At 41.9% G+C, this 23500-nt stretch overlaps 1 protein-coding gene across 1 annotated transcript in view; it reads left to right on the forward strand.

The window, feature by feature from the left end:
* Positions 1 to 23500, forward strand: part of Psmd1 (proteasome 26S subunit, non-ATPase 1) — a 73815-nt gene that overhangs the window by 49400 nt on the left and 915 nt on the right. Inside the window, exons 18-24 of the mRNA XM_032899772.1 lie at positions 2669 to 2785; positions 11507 to 11609; positions 13110 to 13279; positions 15639 to 15731; positions 17300 to 17386; positions 18222 to 18368; positions 21881 to 22034. Coding sequence (XP_032755663.1) covers positions 2669 to 2785; positions 11507 to 11609; positions 13110 to 13279; positions 15639 to 15731; positions 17300 to 17386; positions 18222 to 18368; positions 21881 to 22027 — 864 coding nt within the window. The 3' untranslated portion in view covers positions 22028 to 22034. The remainder of the gene's footprint in view (positions 1 to 2668; positions 2786 to 11506; positions 11610 to 13109; positions 13280 to 15638; positions 15732 to 17299; positions 17387 to 18221; positions 18369 to 21880; positions 22035 to 23500) is intronic.

Raw genomic sequence — 23500 nt, forward strand, 5'->3', positions numbered from 1 at the left:
CTCTCTTTCCATTAACAGACTGTGGGACTCAAACTCAGGTCATCAGGCAGCAAATGCTTTAGCCCACTGGGCCCAGATGTAACATAATCTTGCTCCACAGTATTGATGCAGTCATCATGTTTTGTCTTGAATTGCACACATGCACACATCTTGGGCACCTTGTATGGACTTTTTTTAATTCAACAAATGTATATGTTTTTGTGTTAGAAAGAGAACATTGTTCCCCTTCTAGAGTCTTTATATTTTATTATTCAGAAAGGGATCAAACACCTTGTTAAAATATTTCTCTTACTTTGTACGTTGTCTGCATGTGTGTCTGTGTGCCCAGAAAGGGATCAAACACCTTGTTAAAATATTTCTCTTACTTTGTACGTTGTCTGCATGTGTGTCTGTGTGCCGCCCACATGCAGTGCTTGCTGAAGCCAGAAAGGGGCAGTGGGTTTCTTGGAGCTAGAGGTACAGATCAGCTGTTAGCTGTGTGGGAGCGAACCCCATGTAGTGCACTTAACCACCAGCCATCTCTCCAGCCCCAGACTTTCTTATTTCTTATTAATTCTGGAAACTTAAGCTTTAATTTGCTTGACTTTTTCCTCTAATAAATATTAGAGACAACACCCTCCCACCCTACCCAGCACCACCACTGCCACTGGCCAGCACATGCAACACACATCATTGATACTCACATTGCAACACAAACATCACTTAATGAAAAAAAAGGCTCTGAATTTCCTTTGGGCCAGCAAGATAGCTTAACGAGTCATGGTACCTGGCAGCCTGAGTTCAGCCTCTCTGACCTACATGGAAGAAAGAGGACTAGTCCCCACAAGTTGTGCTCTCTGTGCACACTGTGGCAGCCATGCCCACACAAGCTCGGGTACACACACATACACAAATACCCATACATTAGTAAATTAATCTTTTTAAAGGGTTTTCAGAGATCCTTCATTCTCTCCTGGTATTTTGTCCCAGTCTGGTCTGGCCTGCTTTCCCAGTCTCTCCTCCTTCCCTCCCTTTCTAGGCAGAGTTCTGCCCTATTGCTCAGGCTGCCCTTGAACTCAGAACCTTCTCACCTCAGCTTCTCAAATGCTGCAATCACTGGATTACATCACCACAGCCAGCTTCCTGTTCCTTTTCTATAAGCACTTACTCCTACCTCACATGTCTTTATAACTATTTAACTTAATCTCTATGTCCCAGCTGCTAAAAATACATAAGATTCCTGTGAACACTGCTAGAGCAAGTAATTGTACCTGGCACTTGATTTTTTAGGAGCAGAATTTCTTATATAAACATCTGTGAAGCCAGCCGTGGCAGCACTTGGGAGGTAGAGACAGATAGATCATCATGAATTCAAACCCGAGATCCAGGCCAGCAAGGGCTACACAGTGAGACCCTGTCTCCCAAAAACAAAGGAGGAGAGGAAGAAGCAATATGTACCAGAGGCTGGAAAGATGGCGTCGTGGTTAAGAACACTAACTACTCTTGAAGTGAACAATGATTTGGTTCCCAGCACCCAGACCAGTATATCATGGTCACCTTTTTTGTTGTTGTTGTTGTTTGTTTGTTTTTTGAGGTAGGTTTTTTTCTGTGTAATAGTCCCTGCTGTCCTGTAACTTGCTCTGATACTAATTGACCTCAAATTCACAGAGACCCACCTGCCTCTGCCTCCAAGCGCTGGGATTAAAGTTGTGCACCAACTCCCACACAGCAGCACAACCATCTTTTAACTCCAGCTCCAGGAGATCCACACCTTTCTCTGGCCTAGGGTACCTGAATTCATGTGCATATACCCACCCCCACCTTTACACACACACACACACACACACACACACACACACACACACACACACACACACACACACACACACACATATATATAATTAATCTTTTGAAAATATGGTATCTTCTTTTTCATTAGAGAGATCAAGTATATATAAGAATTTCCTTTGTTATAGGTGGGAGGGAATGCAAGCATGCCGCAGCGTATATGTCCAGGTCAGAGCATAGTTGTACGAGTCAGTTTTCTCTATGTGCGGGTCCCGGGAATCAAATCAGGTTGTCAGTCTTAGTGCAGGCTCTTTCTTGCTGAGCTGTCTCAGCGGCTGCCTCTGTTTCTAGTCTACATTAGTCCTGTAAACAAAGGAAGGATAGAGTTGGATATTTTGCTAAGTATTTTTCCTCTTAGACTTTTAATTTACATTTATGTCATCTCTCATAAGTTAAATACAAATAGTATGTTTCTCTTTCCATATTATTCTAAACTTAATATGATATCTAGGGGCAGATGTTCTTTGAAGCAAAGCATCTGACAAGTTAATACAATGAAAGATTTTTATTACCATACTAAATAAGTCTGCTTTATTTCTAAGTAATTTGTATACCCTAGGTATCTGTACATAGCTGGAAGAGAGTATTTAAGGACTATAGCTGGGCAGTGGTAGCCCACGCCTTTAATCCCAACACTCAGGAGGCTGAAGCTAGCCTGGTCTACAGAGCAAGTTCCAGGACAGCCAAGGCTACTCAGAGAAACTGTCTTGGAAAACAAAAACAAAACAAAACAAAACAAAACAAAAAAAAGTAAACACTGCCCTCATGTAAAATATACCTTTGACAGTGAGTGATCTGAGGTGCAGCCATCTCAACTTCTTTTTGTTTGTTATGTTTTCAGGAAGCAATTAATTTACTGGAGCCAATGACCAACGACCCTGTGAACTACGTGCGGCAAGGGGCTCTGATAGCCTCAGCTCTCATCATGATCCAACAGACCGAAATCACATGTCCAAAGGTGAGCAAAGAAACTCCAGCCGAGAGCTGGGGTTGGGTTTTTCCATAATAATTTACCTTAGTGACTGAGAAGGGAAAGAAGCACATTTGAGGGCAGCAGACTGGGACTGTTGTATTCATTTTCCTCGGTGTGTGTTTTATAAATCTAAGGTCACTTTGTTAACTTAAGAATATAACATACTTAAGAAATTATTACACAAAAGCCAGTTATAGTGATGCATGTCTTTAATCCCAGCACTCAGGAGACAGAGGCAGGCAGATCTCTGAGTTCAAGGCCAGCCTGGTCTACATAGTGAGTTCCAGGACAGTCAGGGCTACCCAGAGGAGCTATCTTTTTTTTTTTTTTTTTTTTTTTAAGGAATTATAACTTACAAAATAACAAAATTTGATTTTTTGTTTGTTTTTGATGTTTTGTTTTTGCCTCTCTGTGTGCTTTTAAATAGATACTGATTTGCTACTCTGTTGGAGACTGAAAATTCAAACAGTCTGACTTTTCTGCGGTCTGAGGCAATGAAACCTACAGTCGATTTATGTGTACATCCAACCTCAGTATTTTAAAAATTGTATCTACAGTCTTGGTGTCAGTGACTCAGGAAGTCCTGTTAATGACTAATTCCTGTCAGTTTTAGATATCAGATTCCATACACAGTGACCTCTGTTCATGAGTCCTCTAAGTGGTCCCTCTGAATCCTCTCTGTGGATTTGTATACTAAGGGAGAAAGATGGCCCACCTTTCCTCAAGGAGGTCGCCTTCATATGTCTTCCATAGACCTCCTCTGGATTAACTGTAACAGAGTTTGAGGCACTTATTTAAAACTTCCCTCGTGACAGTGTCTTATACCTCATACTAGTCTTTACTGTGCAATGCAAAGTGGGCACAGCCAGACCTCTTGTTGTATTAACAGAAAATATGTGTGTTTTATTTGTGTATTCTGAGATTATCGTGCTTGATGCATTCAGAAGTGTGAACCACAACACCGGTAGTGTATAAGTGATGTCCACCTGTAATCTCAGCTTCTTGGGAGGTTCTCAAGTTCCAGCACTGCCTTGGTGACAGGTTTCAAGGCAGGCATGGACAACTTAATAAAGACCCACCTCAATATTAAAATAAATGAGGCTAGGAGGTGCAGTTCATTGGTTGTATGCCTTGGTTTAATCTTCAGGACTGAAAAAAGGAAAAGAAAAACATTTAACCTGTGCCCATACCATTGTACTTAGATTTTTGGAGTGTTATAGCAGCCTTGAATTAGTTAGATTTATATCTGAGAAGCATTTAAAAACAAAATAATGCAGGCAGAAAAAAGTTCATGCCGCATATAGTCCCAACACCCAAGAGACTAAGGCAGGAGAGTCACAAGTTCAAGGCCAGCCTGAACTACATAGTAAGACTTTGTCTTTTAAAAAAAATAGATAAAAGGGGTTGGAGATTTAGCTCAGTGGTAGAGCGCTTGCCTAGCAAGCGCAAGGCCCTAGGTTCGGTCCTCAGCTCAGAAAAAAAAAAGAAAAAAAAATAGATAAAAGGAAAGGAAAGACCATTGGCCTCTCTTCTGCCTCAGCAACAGATAAATCCCTTTATTTTAAGCAGAGGAGACTCTGGAAAGAGGAGCACAGTTGCCTCTCTGTGCATTGGTTTCTGCCTCAGACAGCTTTGTCTGACAAACCTCACTTTCTGAGCAGTCAATGTCATTTTGTCTCTTTGCCCAGAACTTCTCTCTCAAAACCATTTTCAGGGTTTCTAAAAGTTGGATTACTGCACGTACAGTCGGACTTCTCATCCTGTTTTTCCCAAAACTTGCTTAATATACTATGTCTTCTAGAACATAAACATCTTTGCAAACACAGATCATATTTCTTCGTGCTTTTAACTATAGCAGCTATCATATGAATAGCTTTTATTTCTGCTTTTGATGTTACACCGAGCCTTTGGAAGTGACCCAGCTGAGCAGTGTCATTAAAGAATGAACCTTCTCAAATAGCCATATAAATATTTATGCACTTGGACCTCACATACGGCTTTCACACCGCTTCTACTGTCAGCTAGACAGTCGCTTAGCCGTCTTCATACCCTGGCTATGGAGTCCGGTGATTAAACCAGGGGCTGGGGAGATGCATCAGCTACAGTGTTGGCTGCGTAATAATGGGGGCCTGAGTTTGGACCCCAACACCCTTGTGAAAGTGACACATGGCCACAAATGCACTTGTAACTCCAGCTGTGAAGAACAGACATGGGAGGATCCCTGGGGATTACAGCTGCCAGCCTAGATCCAGGTTCAGGGAGAGACCCTGTCTGAGGGGAACAAGGCAGAGCATGATATAGTGGGACTCTGGCAGTCTCCTCAGCCTCCATGCATATGTGTGGGCATACCACACACAATATATATACCATGCCCACACAATGAAGTATTTAATTGAAATGAAACTGCTATGGCAGTGCCTGCTATTAATCCCAGGAGTTCAAAGCCAGTCTACATCAGAAAGTCTAAGCTTATCCTGGGTTACTTGAGACCTTATATAAACAAACAAAGAAAGAAAAACGTTCTGAGCTGAGCATGGTGACACACACCTTTAATCTTTGCACTTGGGAAAGAGAAATAGGTACATCTCCTGAGTTTGAGGCCAGCCTGGTCCACAGAACAAGTTCTAAGAGAGGTGGGGTTACACAGATTAAAAAAACCAAGAAAAAGAAATAATTTCAGTGTTTTTTTAGTAGTCATAACCTCAAACTAACAGTGGCAGCATCCTTTTGAGGTAAAATAGCTTAAACTATAGTCTTTGTTTTTTGTTTTTGTTCTTTTATTTTTTATTTACTCTTAAGAAATGTCACATTTAGATAGATAAGGTACATCAATTTAAATAATTAGGTTTTTTTTTAAATAATTGCAAGTTATCTTGAATGGAGTCTTAACTGAACAACTAGAATACTCTCCTGTCTTCAGGTTGTTATCGAAATAATGAATGCTAATTAAGAATGTTGAAATAGCAGTGGCGAGATGGCTCTGTGGGGACACATCTGCCAGCAACCTGATCCTTGGAGTTCCCACATGGTGGGGGAGAGTGACTCCTGCAAGTTGCCCTGTGACTTCCACCCACGTGTACATTGTGGGTACATGCACCCACAAACACACAGATGCATAAAGCAAATGCTATGTGATAAAAGTACATTTTAAAATAAGCTATGAATGTTTAAATGGAAATGTACATATAGCTGGCAGCCTGCAATTGATATAAGTTGGCTATGAAAATGCAAATGTTTACATGCTGACTGCAAAAGCAGAACTAAGGCCGATAATGCCTATTTTCAAAGAGAACAAAGTGAGTCCTCAGAGGTCTGTGTTTTCAAGTCAGTACTTGAAATTAGTGGAAACAGCACAAAAGCAAGCGCCAAGGCATTAAGAATTATCTCCTGGAGCTGCAGAGGTGGTTAAGAGCACTGGCTGCTGTTCCAGAGACCCAGGTTCAATTCCTAGCACCCACATGGCAGCTCACAACCACTCCAGTCCCAGGGGATCCAACACCTTCTTCAGGCTTCCTTGAGCACCAGGCACATACATGGTTCAGAGATTTATACATAAAAATAATTTAAAATAATTATATCCCTTCCTCAAAGGAATGCAAAAGGAAATGACCTTGGGTATTTTGTGACATTCATAATGGAAATCAGAATGTCTATGTGATATTACGCCCTGACACTTAGCCTGCACATTGTTTAAGTAGTACTAGGACGTTTTTGCTTTGTTCTAACAGTTTCTCACTTGTCTACACTCACAAACATAAATTCCAGGTCATAGACACGTTTCTGTGTTAGTAACACACAATTTAGAAAGTCACGAGTGTCACACTTAACCTTTTAATGGGTTCTTAGAGCTGTTTTCTCTCAAAAATGTGACTTCGTGAATCATCTATTTTTGTCTTGTTAAACAAAATCCACCATGAGAAGTTTATTTGAACATTTACACAGTAAATACAGTATATAAACATGAAAATTACACTATAAAAATAAGGTCTTAGGCTGGAGAGGTGACGGCTTTCCCATTAAAGTCCTTGCTGCTCTAGTAGAGGAACCAAATTTGAGTCCCAGCAAACATTTCAGACAGCTCACCAACCTCTGTAACTCCAGCATATCCAGCATATACAAAATAAAACCTAAAGTACATTCAGAACTAGTAATAATGAAATGTAGGTCTCTTCTTTGCCTTATATCATTTAATGTGGAGTCTGGTGGAGGACTCCTCCCACCTCTGACCAGTACTTGTTTCAGAAGTGGGATCATGTGTAGCCACACTTAGTTAGATTCAACCTTCTTAGTTCTGAAATAAAATTACAGTTGGGATAGATAGATTAGGCTTTTATTGGTTATCATGATTCATCAGAGATGAATCCAAAGAACTGTAATCTTTTCCCTTGATCATATATAGTATTCATTCCCCCTTCCAGAAGTATAACATTTGCATTCAGAACATGATAGATATTTTAAATGCATAGCTTTATGCCAGAGAGATGGCTTAACAAGCATAGGCAGTTGTCACCAAACCTGGTAACTTGAATTTGATCCCTCAAACCCTCACTCCCAAAAGTTGTTCTCGTGACATCTGTAGACAGACAGACAGACAGACAGACAGATACACACACATAGTGTTCTTTTCAAAGGCTAGAACTGTTTTGTTTTGTTTTGTTTTGTTTTGTTTTTAATTCTTTTTTTCGGAGCTGGGGACCGAACCCAGGGCCTTGCGCTTCCTAGGCAAGCACTCTACCACTGAGCCAAATCCCCAACCCCAGGCTAGAACTGTTTTATCTTAGTATGAAGTTTTATAAGATATTTAAGATATAAGACACTATCGTAGCCAGGCAGGGCTTGTGTACGCCTTTAGTCCCAGCACTCTGGAGTCAGGGGCAGGTGGATCTATGAGTGCAAGGTCACCCTGGACAGCCAGGGCTACACAAAGACATCCTGTCTTAAAAAGTAAAATGGGAGGAGGGGCAGGATTATATTGTTAAAATACTAATGAATTCAAGATGAAAGCTAAAAATGTGTGAGATTGTGAGAATAAGTTGCATTAGTCACCTTTGCATGGCTCTGAACAAGGTAGCTCATGGAAACCATCTGGGCTCCTGGGATTTTAATTCACCATAGCAAGGAGACATGGCAGAGTGGCTCTTTCTATGACAACAAGAGTATCTTGGGAGAGGGCGTGGCTGTTTGCACAGCAATGGACCAAGAAGCAGACAGTAAGACTAGTGGCTATCACCAGTGGTTCTCAGCCTGTGGATCTGGACATGCTGTTATTAGATATTTACATTACCATTCTTAGCAATAACAGAATTACTCTTATGAAGTAGCAACAAAGTAATCTTATGATTGGGGGGTCACCACAACGTGAAGAACCGTATTAAAGTGTTTCAGCATTAGGAAGGTAGAGAACCACTGCTATAGCCTTCAAAGCCTACTCCTTAGTGACCTTTTTTAACCAGCTAGGAGTCACCTCCTTAAGGTTCCACAGCCACCCAAAGCATCACCACATGTGACCAAACATGAGCCGTGCAGACATTTCAGGCTTAAACCATCACAGTGAGATCACAGAATGACCAGGAAGAGTACTGTTAAAGGAAAATAAGGGTGTTTTTTTATTTTGGATATGTGGAATTTGAAGTAATAGCAAGTCATTTGGAAAGAAAAATAGGAGTGTATGGGGCAAAGTCAACTGAACAGAGATGTATAGGAACTAGACATGAAACAATTAAATCAGTAAAGCTACAAAATCCAGGAAGGTCTGAAAATGTACAGGTTTGCTTTTAAGGACCTAACTGTCCTTAAACTGTAAAACCTGACATAGTAATGAGTCGCTTACTATGAACGTCCATGTGTTTGCTACTCCAGAATTACTAATTCAATTATGGAATAGTGTTCCAGTCCCTACCAGAAATGCAAAATGTGTGTGTCGTGTTGGCTTTTAAAAATACATGTGTGGGTGTTTTGCTTAAATATGCGTATGTACTGCATGGGTGCCTGATACCTTTAGAGGCCAGGAAAGGGTCAGATCCCCAGAACTGGAGTTATAGACAGTTGTGAGATGCCCCGTGGGTGCTGAGAATCAAACCCAGGTCCTCTGGAAAAGCAACCACTGCCTTCACTTTGAGCCACCCCTGCAGCTCTCATGTTAGATTTTAAATCTGAATTCCAAATACATGTGGCCTGGAGGATTTCGTGGGAGGAGTTTCAGTTGTATACTTAGTTGGTGTTCCAGACACAGATGTAATATCAAAGATAAAATCAAAACTTCCAAACTGGTTCCTGACATGCAGAGATAGATCTGTAGCCAGGATGAAGCGGGAAGGAGGGAAAGGAATGTGCGCTGCACAAGAAGTAACTCCAGAGAATTGTGTTCCTTTCTGGGTTTTTTCTAATAGTATAAGGTATAAAGTACAGAACATGATGCACTTTTTAAATGCATGACTTTAGAAAGGGTGGATTTTAGAAGCTAATACGTGTAGATCACAGAATAGCCTAAATTTTAATTGCCTTTTAATATAAAATAAGTTAATATTTTCTACACGGTCTGCCTTGTAGAAGGATATATTAACACCCTTTTGGGTTTATATTTTTTGAGCAGGCTGCTTGAACCCTATGTAGTTGAGCCTGGCTTCCACTCTCAAGAGACGGGGTTGTAAGCATGTGTCTCTTTGCCTGGCCAAGGCGCCATCAGATTCTGAAATGTAAAGTTAGAAAACCATGATCTTCACCCAACTCAGCACTCATGGGAATCAACAGATGGTTTTCTGTGTTGTCAGCCCTGACATCTGGAAGCAGAGAGTAGACTAGAGGACCACAGCTGGCCTAACGAATTTTGTCCACTCTCTGCTCTACTAACACAGTGGCTCTTTATAAGAATTGGAAGAGCGAACACTGAAGAAACTGTTAGAAAAATAAAAGTGATGAACAAAATTTCACTGTTAAAAATCCATCTTTCAATTTCTTTCTTTTTTTTTCGGAGCTGGGGACCGAACCCAGGGCCTTGCGCTTGCTAGGCAAGCGCTCTACCACTGAGCTAAATCCCCAACCCCCATCTTTCAATTTCTTATTGGATGCTTTTCTATTGGTTTAGTCTTGGTTGTATATTTAAATTCTCCTTTGTAATGCACATACAGTGTTTTGTTTAATCTTTTTTTTATAAGTTTATGGGATTTTTTTTTAACCTTTAGAGCATAAATTTTCCATTCTTTATAAGGTAATGTAAGTATTCATCTAAAATGAGTTCAGAATCAAAGGAATTTGACCTGCTGAGCCAGAGTAAAAACATCAAATCTTAGGATATTTAAAATTAATTGGGAACTCGGTGATGATTTAATCATGCTGTATTTTATAGTTTTAAAGCGGTGAGACTGGAAGGGTGACTCAGCAGTGATCGCATGCATCTAGTTCTTGCCTGGGAGTAAAACCGAGCCATTTTTAAGGAGTATTGTTTATTAGCAGTATAGAAATGGCAAAGGTAGTAGTCTAGAGGTTATAAGATGTCTGTGCTTGCTGAACAAGCAAGCCCATACCCCATCTGTGACCACAGTTACTTCAGGTCGTCTTTAGAACATGGATGAGGTAAATGCTATAATCCTCAAAGAAAGGGGAAAACTAAAGCTCAGAAGAGCAGCGGTGGCGAGGTATGTGCCTGTGGCCCCAGCTACTGAGGAGCTTCAGCAAGAGGATTGTTTTGGGCTCAGGAGTTTGAGACCTGGGCCACCTTACGAGAAAACCCATAAGAAGAAAAGGGCCATAGAACAGACGGACAGTCCAGTAATTTACCCAAATATCTTCTAAGAGCAAAGATAGTCATATGCCGGGCTGTCTGATTCTGTTACTGTGCCACAGTATCACTCTGTACTCTTCAGACAGAGAAGAGACTCTGAAAGAATGTGTGCTAAACTTGTTATATTAGGAAACTCAAATCTGGTATTTTCTGCTTTTGGCAGATTTGGGGAGCTCCATGATCATGTGCTTCTTGACCAAGCAGACTTCTTCCTGAGTGCCTACCATTTGAAAGCACTGTCGGGAAAACAAGGAAGTGTAAGCCATGGAAGAAGCATAAGATAGGGCCCGTCTCCACCTAACAGTTACAGAAACCACTTTATCCATTATGAACAGTTTAGAAGCATTTTCATGTGAAAATAATATATTGTAATTTCAGGAAAACTCTAAAGCATACAAAATTACTAGTATCTCACCACAAATCAAATTATACTTGATTTTCGCAAGTCTTTAGAAACTGGTGTGCATTCAGCATACACATCTTTAATGTTTGCGAACACACACAAGCTGGGGACGGGTAGTTTACTTAAGGTAGAACTGAAGGGAAGGGCTGTGTCTCTTAGGAAATCCACTCGGTTGACAGTAAGCAGCATAGCTGTAATTCAAAGTGCGGCAAAGCCTTAGTGTTTGCTGGTACTGTTTGGGCCTGCTGGCTGGCTGGTGCAGTGAAGTCTTATTCAGCATTCCCCTGGGTCTGAATCACGCACTGTGGAGTGAGGACTGAACGCAGCTAGTGCTCCCACACCAGGAAGTCAGAACACTGACTTCAAGCACAGAACTGTTCTGCCTTCACATCTGGTCTGTCTCCTTCTTCTAAATGTTTTGAAATTGAGAACTGGGTCTCAGTACCATTAGTGCAGTCATTGGGTGTTTTTTAATGACACAACAAATGCACAGAGTCTGTAATTACTCTTCTTGCTTCTTCAGGTAAACCAGTTCCGGCAGCTGTATTCCAAAGTCATCAATGACAAGCATGATGATGTCATGGCCAAATTTGGCGCTATTCTGGCCCAAGGCATACTAGATGCAGGTAAAGGTTCTTAGGTCTAGATACATTATGTAAATCTAATGAAACAGCTAATCCAGTGCTCTGTGTGACATCATGGAAATTGAGTCTGAAGCAAATTACTCCAGAGTAAAATTTGAAGTGTGGTTTGCAGAAATAGTTTTCAGATATTCAAGCACAAATGTGTATTTTGAGTGTTACTCCTTCCCTGCACTCAGATACCCTGCCCCTCCTGCCTCCCTGCTGAAGACTGGGGTGTTAGTGTGATCACACTCTGCACCTGGGATTTTGTTGTCGTGTGTTTGTTTTTCAAGGCAGTGTTTCTTCATGTAGCTCTGGCTGTCCTGGAACTAGCTCTGTAGACCAAGCTCGCCTCAGACTCAGAGATCCGCCTGCTCTACCTCCTGGGTGCTGCGATTAAAGGTGTGCACCACCATTGCCCGGCAGCATCACCCCTTTTTATGATTTATTCTGAAACATGTTCTGTAAGTTTTCCCAGTTGACTTTTACTGTCCTATTGTCTCAACCTTTCGCAAGCAACTGAGACGAGTGTACGCCACCACGCTCAGCAGGCCCTAGTCTTTGTATAACAGTTCTATAAGCTCCAGCTCCTTTCTCTCTCTCTTCCTTTTTCTTGTTTTATGTCTGCCTGATAGTGTTAGAAGGATTACATATATTGGAGAGAAGTCAGAAGAGTTCTATTCACTTAGTAAAGTGCCCATTGACCTCCAGCTGGGAATTTTGTTTGGGACGGGAATCACTATTAGTCCAGGTTAACCTCAAATTCAAGCCAATTCTATCTCAGCCTCCAAGCACTGGTGCCACTATGTCTGGCTAAAATCCAACTCTTTAGTTGATGACTTGAATCTTCACTCGAATTTGGTGGCTTTCAAACTGGATTTTTCCCTACTCCCCAAAGGGATAGTCTAGAGACTGCAGCAAGAGGCAGAACAAGTTGGGTTTTAAACTGTTCACCCTCTTATAGTAAAACCTCTGATCAGAAGCAGCTGATTTCACTGTTATCATGTTCTTCCTTGGAAAACGTGTTGAATTAAAAATTAAATTGTTAGAGCTTTTCTTTTGTGAGGCTGAAGAGAAGGCTCAGTGGTTAAGAGCACTTTCTGCTCTTGCAAAGCCCCAAGTGCAGCCACCCCTACCCACATCAAGTGGGTCAACCACATGTAGTTTGAGTTCCAAGGATTCAACACCCTCTTCTTCATTTGTGGGCATCAGGTACCCACATGGTATACATACATACATGTAGGCAAACACACGTAAATAAGTCACTGGGTACTGCGGTACGCATCTTTAACCCCAATACTCTGGAGGCAGAGGCAGTCAGATCTCAGGGTTCAAGGCCAACCTGGTTTACATAATGAGTTATAGGACAGCCAGAGCTGATGAGTGAGATCCTAATCAAAACAATAAATAAATGAACCACAAGCTACTTCCCTAGTGCAGTACCTAGAAATGCTTATTGACATCTTAATGGGTCTCTCTGTTCATGGTCTTTCTCTTTTGCAGGTGGTCATAATGTCACAATCTCCTTACAGTCCAGGACTGGGCACACTCATATGCCTTCTGTGGTTGGCGTCCTTGTCTTTACCCAGTTCTGGTTCTGGTTTCCCCTTTCACACTTCCTATCATTGGCTTATACTCCTACCTGTGTCATCGGCCTTAACAAGGATTTAAAGGTATGTCTGTCAGTCCTCAGCGTTGTGGGATACTCTTATCATAGATGACCACATTCCCCTTCAATACGAGTTAGTCCTGAGCCCTTACAGAATAGAGTATGTGGGCAGTTTATAAATAATCTTCTCTTACTAGGTATATAATTCTGGACACATCTTTTGAGAGGGAGTGATGGGGTAGGATGTTTAATACAAACATGTGAAGAGATTTTATAAGCTATTCTGTGTACTGGGTGGGGTGGTTTGGGTTTTGTTTTGCAACGAGGTCTCATTGTGTAACCCTGACTACCCTAGAATTCCATTCTCTTGTAGACCAGGCTCGCCTTGAGCTCACAGAGACCTGCCTGCCTTTGCCTCCAGAATATTTGGATTAAAGGCATGTGCTACCATGCCTGGCTAGCATTTTTTGTTTGGAAAGCAGAAAGTCATTCTGTATACTTAGTGATCTCTGAACTCAGGATCCCTCTGCTTTAACCTCCAGAGTGCTGGAATCCCAGGCTTATGCCACCATGCTAGGCCACTTTAACCCAAAGGCTGCAAGAGCTGGTGAAAGCTTTTAAGAGGGTAATAACAGTTTTTCCTAAGGAGGATTGTCGTGATGTCAGAAGAAACATGGGCGGTGCTGTTGCACCAATCTGAACAAGAAAGACTAATTAGTGAGGGATAAAGTTTGAGGCAATACACACCTCAGCCATGTACTGTGGGGTTCTCTACAGCCACCACACCAACAGAGTTATGGTCCATGGGAAGAATGAAGGCAGTTCGGCTCAACACAGTTCAGTGGCCAGTACTGGTTCAAACACGGAGAGTCTGACCCCGAGCTGTTTGTTTCAGGCAACAAACTGTTTCTAAGCACAGTGTAGCTTGGTGTAATTTTTCCTGGTGATAATTAACTTAATTCCATATGCACAACAAAGCTTAAGACGTTAACTAGATTATTATAAAGTCTTTGTATAGTCCATATTTTCCATAAATATATGTTCCACAGATTGATGTTCCATAGACTGACTGAGAAAAGCAGGCTCATGCATGATAAAGGTCTGGGAGAGGAGCCATTGTGGTCTCCAACCACACAGGTAGAGGAGGCACAGACGTCGGTGGCCAGGCGAAAACAGACCATACACCTCTCTTTCTCCCTTTGAAGAGACAACTCTGTATTTGGCATTCCTGTGTCCTCTAGTGTTTATCTGTGAGCACAAGGACCTCCATGCCTACTTAACAAGGAATTGTTAGTGTAAGGAAGAGTACCACAGGAAGATACCCTTTTAGTAGTAACAGAAACCAAGGCCACCAGTGAGGGGTCAGGGAGTCTGACAGAGCAAAACTGATCACAAAGGCTAAAAGCTTCAGGGGCTCCTTGCCCTGTCATGCAGCCTTCGGTCACACTTCCAACAGTGTTTGTAGTCACAATTCTCTCAGCCCTGTGACCTGATGGGTCAGCCTGTTCTCCTTTAAATACCTCTTACATTCAATCATCACTGTGGTTAAGATGTTTTGTTAAGATTTTACAGTGGAAAATTTTTAAATTCAAACTTGTCCTAATTGAGTAATCTGTTCTATTACTATTTTTATTATAGCTATACAACTAGTTATTTTTAATTAAGTATTTCACTATTAAAACTGCACACTTTTGCAAATATTTAGCATCTTAATTTCTCAAAACAACAATATTTTGTTTTCCTAATCCCTAATATTTGACATTAAATTAAACCTATGTAATCTTTAGAGGCTTACAGTCCGCCAAACAATTTTGTTTTCGATCTTCACAATGAAAGTGAGATAGAGAAGATAAGTTCCCATCTCAGCAAATATGGTGCTTATTGACATCTTTTAACTAATGCAAATTAGGTAAGTAAAGAAAGAGTCAGGCTAGACAGCAGGTTTGTTCTAAGTAATACAAAGGTAGTCTTGCATTAGGCCCGTGTTAGAAATAGAAAGCATGATTATGTGTTATGGGCAGTGTCTACAGACTAATAAGTTGTCAGTGCGGCACAAGGAATGGTCGTGGGAGTTCAGAAGGGATATATATATAACTCTTTACAAAGGGGCTGATAGTTGTCCCCATGTGCTCACAGCATGAGTAGGACTTAACCCCCTGACACCAGAGGTTTGTGAGGAAACACAAGAGAAAATGATGCCTTTCAGCAGCAAAGCTTTAGGATCTGTAGGGAACTAAGTACCAAAACTAACTGACCGTGCTTTCCATGGAGTGCTAACATGGAACAGTTGTACCGTTGAACTTTAGCTTCAGCTTGCATGGAAACTTTCCATCTCTCTGTGCCAGTGTGCTTGTTGTAAACAGAATACATAAATCTTGGTGTTATTGCCATGGAAAGAACCCAAGAGTGTCTTCTTTCTTTAGATGCCGAAAGTTCAATATAAATCAAATTGTAAACCATCCACATTCGCATACCCTGCCCCTCTGGAAGTACCAAAAGAAAAAGAAAAGGAAAAGGTATGTTCTTTGCGTCTTTAACATTTGTTCTTGGAGAAGCTACTGACTACGTGATGCAGCTTTTAAATGTGGTTGGTTGGTTGGTTGGTTGGTTGGTTGGTTGGTTGGTTGGTTGGTTGGTTGGTTGGAGTAGGGTCTCACTGTAGAGTCCTGGCTAACCTAGTACTAGATAGTATGTCAGACTGACCTCAGACTCACGGGATCCACCTAACTCTGCCTCCATGTACAAAGATTAAGGATACAGACTGTCCTGCTGCACAGCTTTAATTATGCGACTGTGGGTGTTTGTGTGAGTGTGGGCTGTAGGGCTAGAGACACCCTTGGAGCTGGAGTGGAAGAGTAATATGTGCTCTTAACCATGGAGCCATCTGGTCAGCCCTGTTCTGCCTTATTGGTCTGTATGTCTATCTGTCTGTGTATGTGTCCAGAAGAGGGCATCTGTTTGAAGCAACACTTGTGGTGCCAGCTAACATTAGATTAAATAGAGTAAAGGGCCTTTTCCTGCCTTAGTATCCCAGTGCTATGGCCCAAGAGTTCCAGTGTGTGGGTCCTGAAAGTTTGCTCTGCTATGAGAACCTCTTACACTAAAGCTGCTGCTGTTCTCTACATGCTAATCTCAGTGTGACTTCTCCCAGAGCTGCAGAGCCATATCTATACAGTAGTATTGTATGTGATGTACACTTAAGGACTTTTTGGTTAATACACTACCGGTGAGGTTACAATAAAAATGTTTGTGTACATACTGTGCTCTTAATGCAAGTGTGTCTGTCACTTAGGGTAGTGGGTGTGGAATTGTGGTCAAAAGTAATTCGCGGTATTTATTTTCAGGTATATTACCTGGTTTGCCTTTTGAAAATGGATAAAACTAAGTTCCAACAGTTTTCTAGCACGTTCACTAATACATAATAAAAAGTAATGAGTACATTTGCATAGCTGTACTGGCTGTGCTCTACTCAAGCAACCCTTTCATAATGCTTATTTGGGGAAAATTGTTCTTCGTTTTAGGGTGTTTCATCTTAACTGTTGATTGATTGTTTTTGTTAAGCTTTGTGTATAAATAGAGTTAATTTTACAACTAAATAAATTCAGGGTAGCAACTGATGAATATCTTTCACAACATCTTTATTTTACCCCATTTTCAAAGTCTTGTTTCACCTTTGATTTCAAGTGAGATCCATCAAGGAAGGACCACACCTAGGTAACTTCTCTCATTGTGCATTACCATTACAAGATATCTTGCTGTAAGAATATCTCTATGATGGAGAATTTCCCAGTGCTTTACCCATGAAGTCAAAAAGATATAGCACTCAAGTCTGCCTCAGAAGTAGAGGATAGCAAATTCACAGCCAAGTTAGATCAGAAAAGATGGTTGTTTTGGACACAACCCCAGTAGCTAAGCATGATGTGCCTTGACATCATCCAGCTTGCTTTCCCTTCTCTTCCCAGTGGATTTGTGTTTATAGTTACTCACAGGAGTCAAGGATGCTGTGGGGCTCTTCTCTTTGGGCTCCTTTCTTGGTGTGTAGGGAAGAGATTCTAACAGTCTTGTACCCTTTGACTGTCTCCAGGTTTCCACCGCTGTGTTGTCTATTACTGCCAAAGCTAAAAAAAAAGAAAAAGAAAAAGAGAAAAAGGAGGAGGAGAAGATGGAAGTGGTAGGTATACCTCAGTGGTCATATGGGTCAAGGCCTGTCGTCGTCATCGTCATCGTCATCATCATCACCATCATCATCGTTCAGATTCCGTACACACTGCTATACTTTGCTCTTAGCTTTTTCACTTAGTTACTGTTTCCAGCATACAGATGCATATCATTATATTTGAAAGAGACTCTAGAAAACCATGTCTGTGTTAGTTTTTCTTGTTGCTCTGAGAGAATACCTACTGGAAGCATCGCTAGAGAGGATTTGACTCATGGTTTAAGGGAATCAGCCTTTCAGGGCAGGAAGTCATGGTGTCTAGAGCTGCGTCTTTGGCAGTAGGAACTTGCAGAATGCCTTGCTCATGCCTTGATCAGGAAGCAGAGCTCAGGCTAACCACACAGCTACTCTACGTCCCTTGGGCCATCCCTTCAACCAGTTAGGCTCTAGAGGTTCCCAGATATTCACATACATGAGCTTACAGAGGGAATTTCACATTCCGACCGTAACAGTGTCCATTTGTTAGGTAGGGTACAACAGGAATGAGTTCATAGAAAAAGTCACAGCTAATTTAGGCTTTGAAAACAGTTCTGAGTAGGCAGTGACTTGATGAAGAAAGGCTTTCGGGGAGATGGATGGTGGTCTGTCCATTTAAATACACTCTTCTGAGCTCTGCTGGTAGATAAATCCTTTTCGTCCTTTAAAATGATCCATACCATTCTCATCCCTAAGTAGAGTTGGTGTCATTTTAGTTGTACTTTTATCTGCCACGACCTTTTGCACCTAACAGTGTCCTATAAACTTAGCAGGCAGAAGTGACTCCTCGCTGACTGCATTTCTCCTATCCTAGGATGAAGCAGAGAAGAAGGAAGAGAAAGAGAAGAAAAAAGAACCAGAACCAAACTTCCAGCTGTTGGATAATCCAGCACGGGTTATGCCTGCCCAACTGAAGGTCTTAAGTATGACAGAGACCTGCAGATACCAGCCTTTCAAGCCAGTAAGTTCTCCGTGGTAGCTGTATTTGGGGTATTAATCTGTAAGGTAGGCAAGACTAACAGAAGAGGATAAATCCCCAAAGTATTTTAGAGCAAAGTCACGAGTACTTTAAAAAAAAAGTGCTGTTAGCAAAAACAAGAGCGATCTCCTCGGCTTCATTGTTAGAGAGCTTCCGTTTTCTCTAAGTCTTAAGAACTGTTTTCCCTCTCCTGTCACAGATATGGGAACACAACTACACACTAGGGTAAATGTTTCTCTCTTTGCTCCATATGTAAAACAGGAATTATCTCCTTCACTAAGGGACACAGATCAAAGAAGCTAATATACAAGCACTGGGAACAAGACCTGGGCCTGCCAATGAGTCATCACCATCTTAATTACACTCTTGTCCTAAACACACTGAGATTTAGAATTTAAAAAGGATCTTTGTGATATTCAGTGAATCCCCAGACAGAATGCTTCTTATTAGAAACAAGTGTATATTGGTTACCTTTCTCGTTACTGTGACAGAATACCTGACAGACCCAGCTCAGGGGGCTTTGTTCTGACTCATATTTGAGATGATACCGTCCCTCGTGGTGAAATAGTCCTGGTGGAGTTTGTAGCAGCAGGAGTGAGGGAGGGGCTCCTCCTATCTCAGGACACTAGGAAGAGAAGAGGGGTCAGGAAGCAGCCTCGTCTGTGACACCCAAGGCTTGCCCCAATGTCTGCCAGCTATACCCTGCATTCCAAAGGATCCATGCTTTCCCAAAACGTACCACCATCTGGGGACCAAGTGGTCAAACACATGAGCTTGTGGTGACATTCTCATTCATACAATGATAAAATACTTACCATAAACTGTAGCAGAATACTGTCTTGATCGTTCAAGTTTTTCGTTGTTTTGGTTTTTGGTGATTTTTTTTCTTATTTTGTTTTGTGTTTTGTGTTTTTGAGACAACTTAGTCCACTTTGGCCTAGAACCCATTTTGCAGCCCAGACTGGCCTTGAGCCAATGGTCAATCTTCCTGACTAGGGCTCCGGAGTGCTGAGACTATAGACATAGCCTGTAATGCTACTCCTGATCCAATTTTCTTAAATCTAGAAAGCTAAAGACTTACCGGTCCACCCAATGCAAGACATCCAGATATTGAATCTGTTGTTGGAAATATCATAGATGAGATTTCTGGATCTTCAACAACTAAATGATAAATTAAAAGCAGCTCTTGTGTCAGTTGTGAGCCAAGGTGTTCCTGACTAGGTTATCAGCTTACAGAAGCAAAGGCAAGAAATAGAAATTGATGTGTGTGGTGTTTCAAGCTGAGAGTGGGCATACCTGGGTTTCATACCTGGGTTTCGGCTCTGTTGTTTAGTAGTGCGACTGAGTAATTCCCTTGCGTTTCTTCTTTTTTTTTAACCTATAAACTGAGTACAATAATTCCCTCTACTCTAGAGATTCTATGACAGGGGCATTTCCAGGTCAGTTCCTGCTTGATTTTCCTGTCATGGGTGCAGGATTCCTTCAGGTTGATGCAGGTGATCACAAGTTTAGTAGAGGTGACCACACACCTCTTACTACATTGTGAATGTATTAAGTGTTATGCATTAAAGGAGTGCATTTTATATTACGTGAATTCTTTCTTCTCTTAATGAAAGACCACTCCTTCGTAAGAACATTGAAGAAAGATATCGCTCATTAACCCACCCTACTCACAATGACTGTGTTCCTCAGATGGTGCGTTTGAAAGGAGCACTGTGAAGCTTGGTGGCTTATTCCTTATCCCAGCACCTGGGATACTGAGGCAGGTGGATCTCTGTGAGTTGAGTGTAAACTACAAGCCAAGCAAGGATGCATACCTTGTCTTAGTGCCCCCTCAAGAAAAAGAAGCACTATGATAATGTCCCTACTCTGCTTTTAGACAACAGAATATCTTCTCCTTAGCAGATGAACTTTTCCACAGCATGAGAAGCATTAATCAACCTAAAGTGTGACATACCTATAAACAGCTCTGGATATGTGGGTTGTGCTGCATATGTGAATGAGATCGTTTCATTTCTGATAAGCATATAGTAAAAGTTAGAACACACAGCTACAGGTTTCCAGAACTTGGAAGTTGTCTTCTGAATGTGAACATTTTATTCTGTGTGGAAGCTCCTCTCCATTGCTCCACTAGAAGGTTCACATAAACTTTCAGGCCATGGAGGACAGGGACAGTGGCCATGTTCTCTGTTGTTCTCGGGTTGTTGGTTGTCAAGGCAGAGTTCTTCCTTAGAATACATTCTTCTCAAGAAAAGCAGACCTTACAAGAGTGAGCTGTAGATTCTTTAGTGTGAATGCGTGTGTTAAAGGGGGAGATGGTCTAGAAAGGCTTGAAGTCACACCAGTTTTATAGCAGCCAGGGCAGAGTCTTGATGAGTGAAATCAGATTAGGGTCAACTGCACAGATACTTAACCCATGTGAGTCATGTCACTAATGACCTGTGCTGCTTCCGTCCCAGTAATATGCTCTGTAGAAGCACGCTTTTTCCAGATGTGCCTTGCCCCTGCCGACTGATTTAATTACAGAGAGCAGCTTCCCATTGACACAGGCAAGCAAATAGAATAAGATGCGCACGCCAGAGAGGGCTGAAAGTTTGGGGTTTGGATTTGCCATCAGCTAATAGGCAGAGGAGGCCTTAATAGAATTGCGGCTACAGTCTGCTTTCCTTTGGCTTTGCATCTGGTTTTTCATTGCTTACATTATAGTGCTTTCTAGATTATAGTAAGAACACTCAGAGGTCTGTCATATTTATTATTTTCTCTGACATTCTGGAATTGTTGGAGAGAAAAAAATGGCCTTTTATTTGTAGATTTTCAGGAATGCCACAAAAACAGACTAGGGTGCTTCGGAAACTAATACTGGGCTAGGAAGTTGATTTAGCCATTAAAAGCTAGGAGCACAACAAGAACTGTAATACACACTCATAACAATGGTCTAGAGGTATTTGTTGCTCTTACAGAGGACTCAGGTTCTATTCTCTAAACCCATATAGCAGCTCACAACTGTCTGTAACTGCAGTTCCAGAGGATCCAGGATAGTCTCTTCAGATACACAGGCATTCATACAGACAAAATACCTACACACATAAAATAAAAGTCTTATGGGGGTGGGGGTGCGTGTCTCCAGGTTGGAAGTAGCTTTTCCACATTTTAAGAAGCTCTGGGGTGGTAATGAAGTTGCTTATCCAAGATCACTGTCTTGAGTAATAGGAAGGCAGTAGAGTTCTGTGTGGGGACAATAAGCATTTGCCCACAGTCAGAATTTCTTTAGCTGAGAAACACGTCTTCAGTTGGGATGCAGCAGCCACATAGAGCAGCTCACATGGCCCAGCATGCTCACTAGAGAGGAGTTATGTTTTGCTAGTGTAATTAATTCTCCCTCAGCCTTTTCCTTGCACATCAGGTGTTGAGGGTCACTTAACAAGCCCCTGCTCTAGATGGCAGAGCATCGTGAAATGTGAGTGGAGCTAATTCTGTTTCCTCTCTGTGTACAGCTCTCCATCGGGGGCATCATAATTCTGAAAGACACCAGCGAAGACATTGAGGAACTCGTGGAACCCGTGGCAGCACATGGCCCAAAGATTGAAGAGGAGGAGCAGGAGCCAGAGCCCCCAGAGCCATTCGAGTACATCGATGACTAGGGCCAGGGTGAGTCACCTGTCTCTTGTGCAGGAAGCACCTCCGTCAGCACTTGCAGGTGTTTATGAGAGCAGCAGTGTGCTTCGCTTCCCTCCTTGTATTTGCCCCTAATCTACCCAGACAGCATTAAGACCTCACCTTTCTCATATGCACTTCTCTGAGCGCCTGTTCTGAAGGCTGTTTTATAAGTCTATGGATGTGGGGAGCTGGCCCCAGAGGGGACATCCTGGTGATTTGTCACGAGAAAGTCTTTCTTTTTTTTTTTTTTTTTTAAGATTCATTTATTTTTCTGTGCGTTGGTGTCCTGTCTGTCTGCACGAGGGCCCCAGATCCTCTGGAACTGGAGTTACAGTTTTGAACTTGCTGCCCTATGGTGCTGGGGTCTAAAATCGGATGCTTTTAACCACTGAGCCATCTCTCCAGCCCCAAGAAAGTCTTCTTAAAAATAGCTAAATTAGTGCGTGGTGTGAAACTCTCAGAGAATTAATAAAACTGTTACTCAGGAAAAAATTGCTAAGGAGAGCCAGGCATGGTGGTATGTACCTATAACCAGGGAATGTGGAGGCAGGAAAGTCAAGTTTCAAGACCAGCCTCGTTCACAGTAAGTTCAAGGGTGGGCTTCTCCGGTAAGGTCAGTCATAGTAGGCCATGAGTCACCTTTGTTTCCTCTTTTTTGTTGTTGTCCTTTATTTATTTGTTTTTTGAGACAGGGTTTCTCTGTGTGGCCCTGGCTGGTCTAGAACTCACTATGTAGATCACGCTGGCCTCAGACTCACAGATCCACCGTTTCTGCCTCCTGAGTGTTGGGATTAAAGGTGTTTGTAGGCATAGGCTTCCCACTGGCTCCCATCTCCCCTCGTCCCCTTGGCAGTAATTCTAGTGCTGGAGCGATAGTTTACGCTCCTGTATTCAGGAGTTATAAACATGGGATGTCCTTAAGACACACGGCCCGAAGACCTTGGAGTGAGTCAGACTTTATCACAGACACAGCTCTGGTTTACAGAAAATTAGTCCTCTAGTCGTTTAAAACTAAGGCAGAGAGCTGGAGAGATGGCTCAGCAGTTAGACCACTAACTGCTCAGAACCACATGGAACTCCAGTTCCAGGGGACCTGATACCTCACACAGACACAGATGCAGGCAAAATGCCAGACAACAGAAAATAAAAGTAAATTATTTTAAACCAAAAGTGGAGGAGGGATCCTTAGTTTCTAAAACTTGAAGTAATCTTATTGTATTAATTTGTCACTTTGAATTCCCTCATTTTCTTTTATAATCACATATTTGAAAACACACAGGAAAGATACATTGTGATTTCACTAACCTAACAAGCATTCTCAGAAAAATATGAATTTGTTTTACTCTTTGAAGAGGCTAGAGAGGTGCTCAGAGTTATAGGCGCTGCCACCAAGCCTGGCAGCCTGAGTTGACTCCTGAGAAGCACAAGGTGGGTGGAGAGTCCTGGCTCTGCATGTC

Source organism: Rattus rattus, chromosome 4 (genome assembly GCF_011064425.1).
Source record: "Rattus rattus isolate New Zealand chromosome 4, Rrattus_CSIRO_v1, whole genome shotgun sequence".
NCBI classification, from domain to species: domain Eukaryota; kingdom Metazoa; phylum Chordata; class Mammalia; order Rodentia; family Muridae; genus Rattus; species Rattus rattus.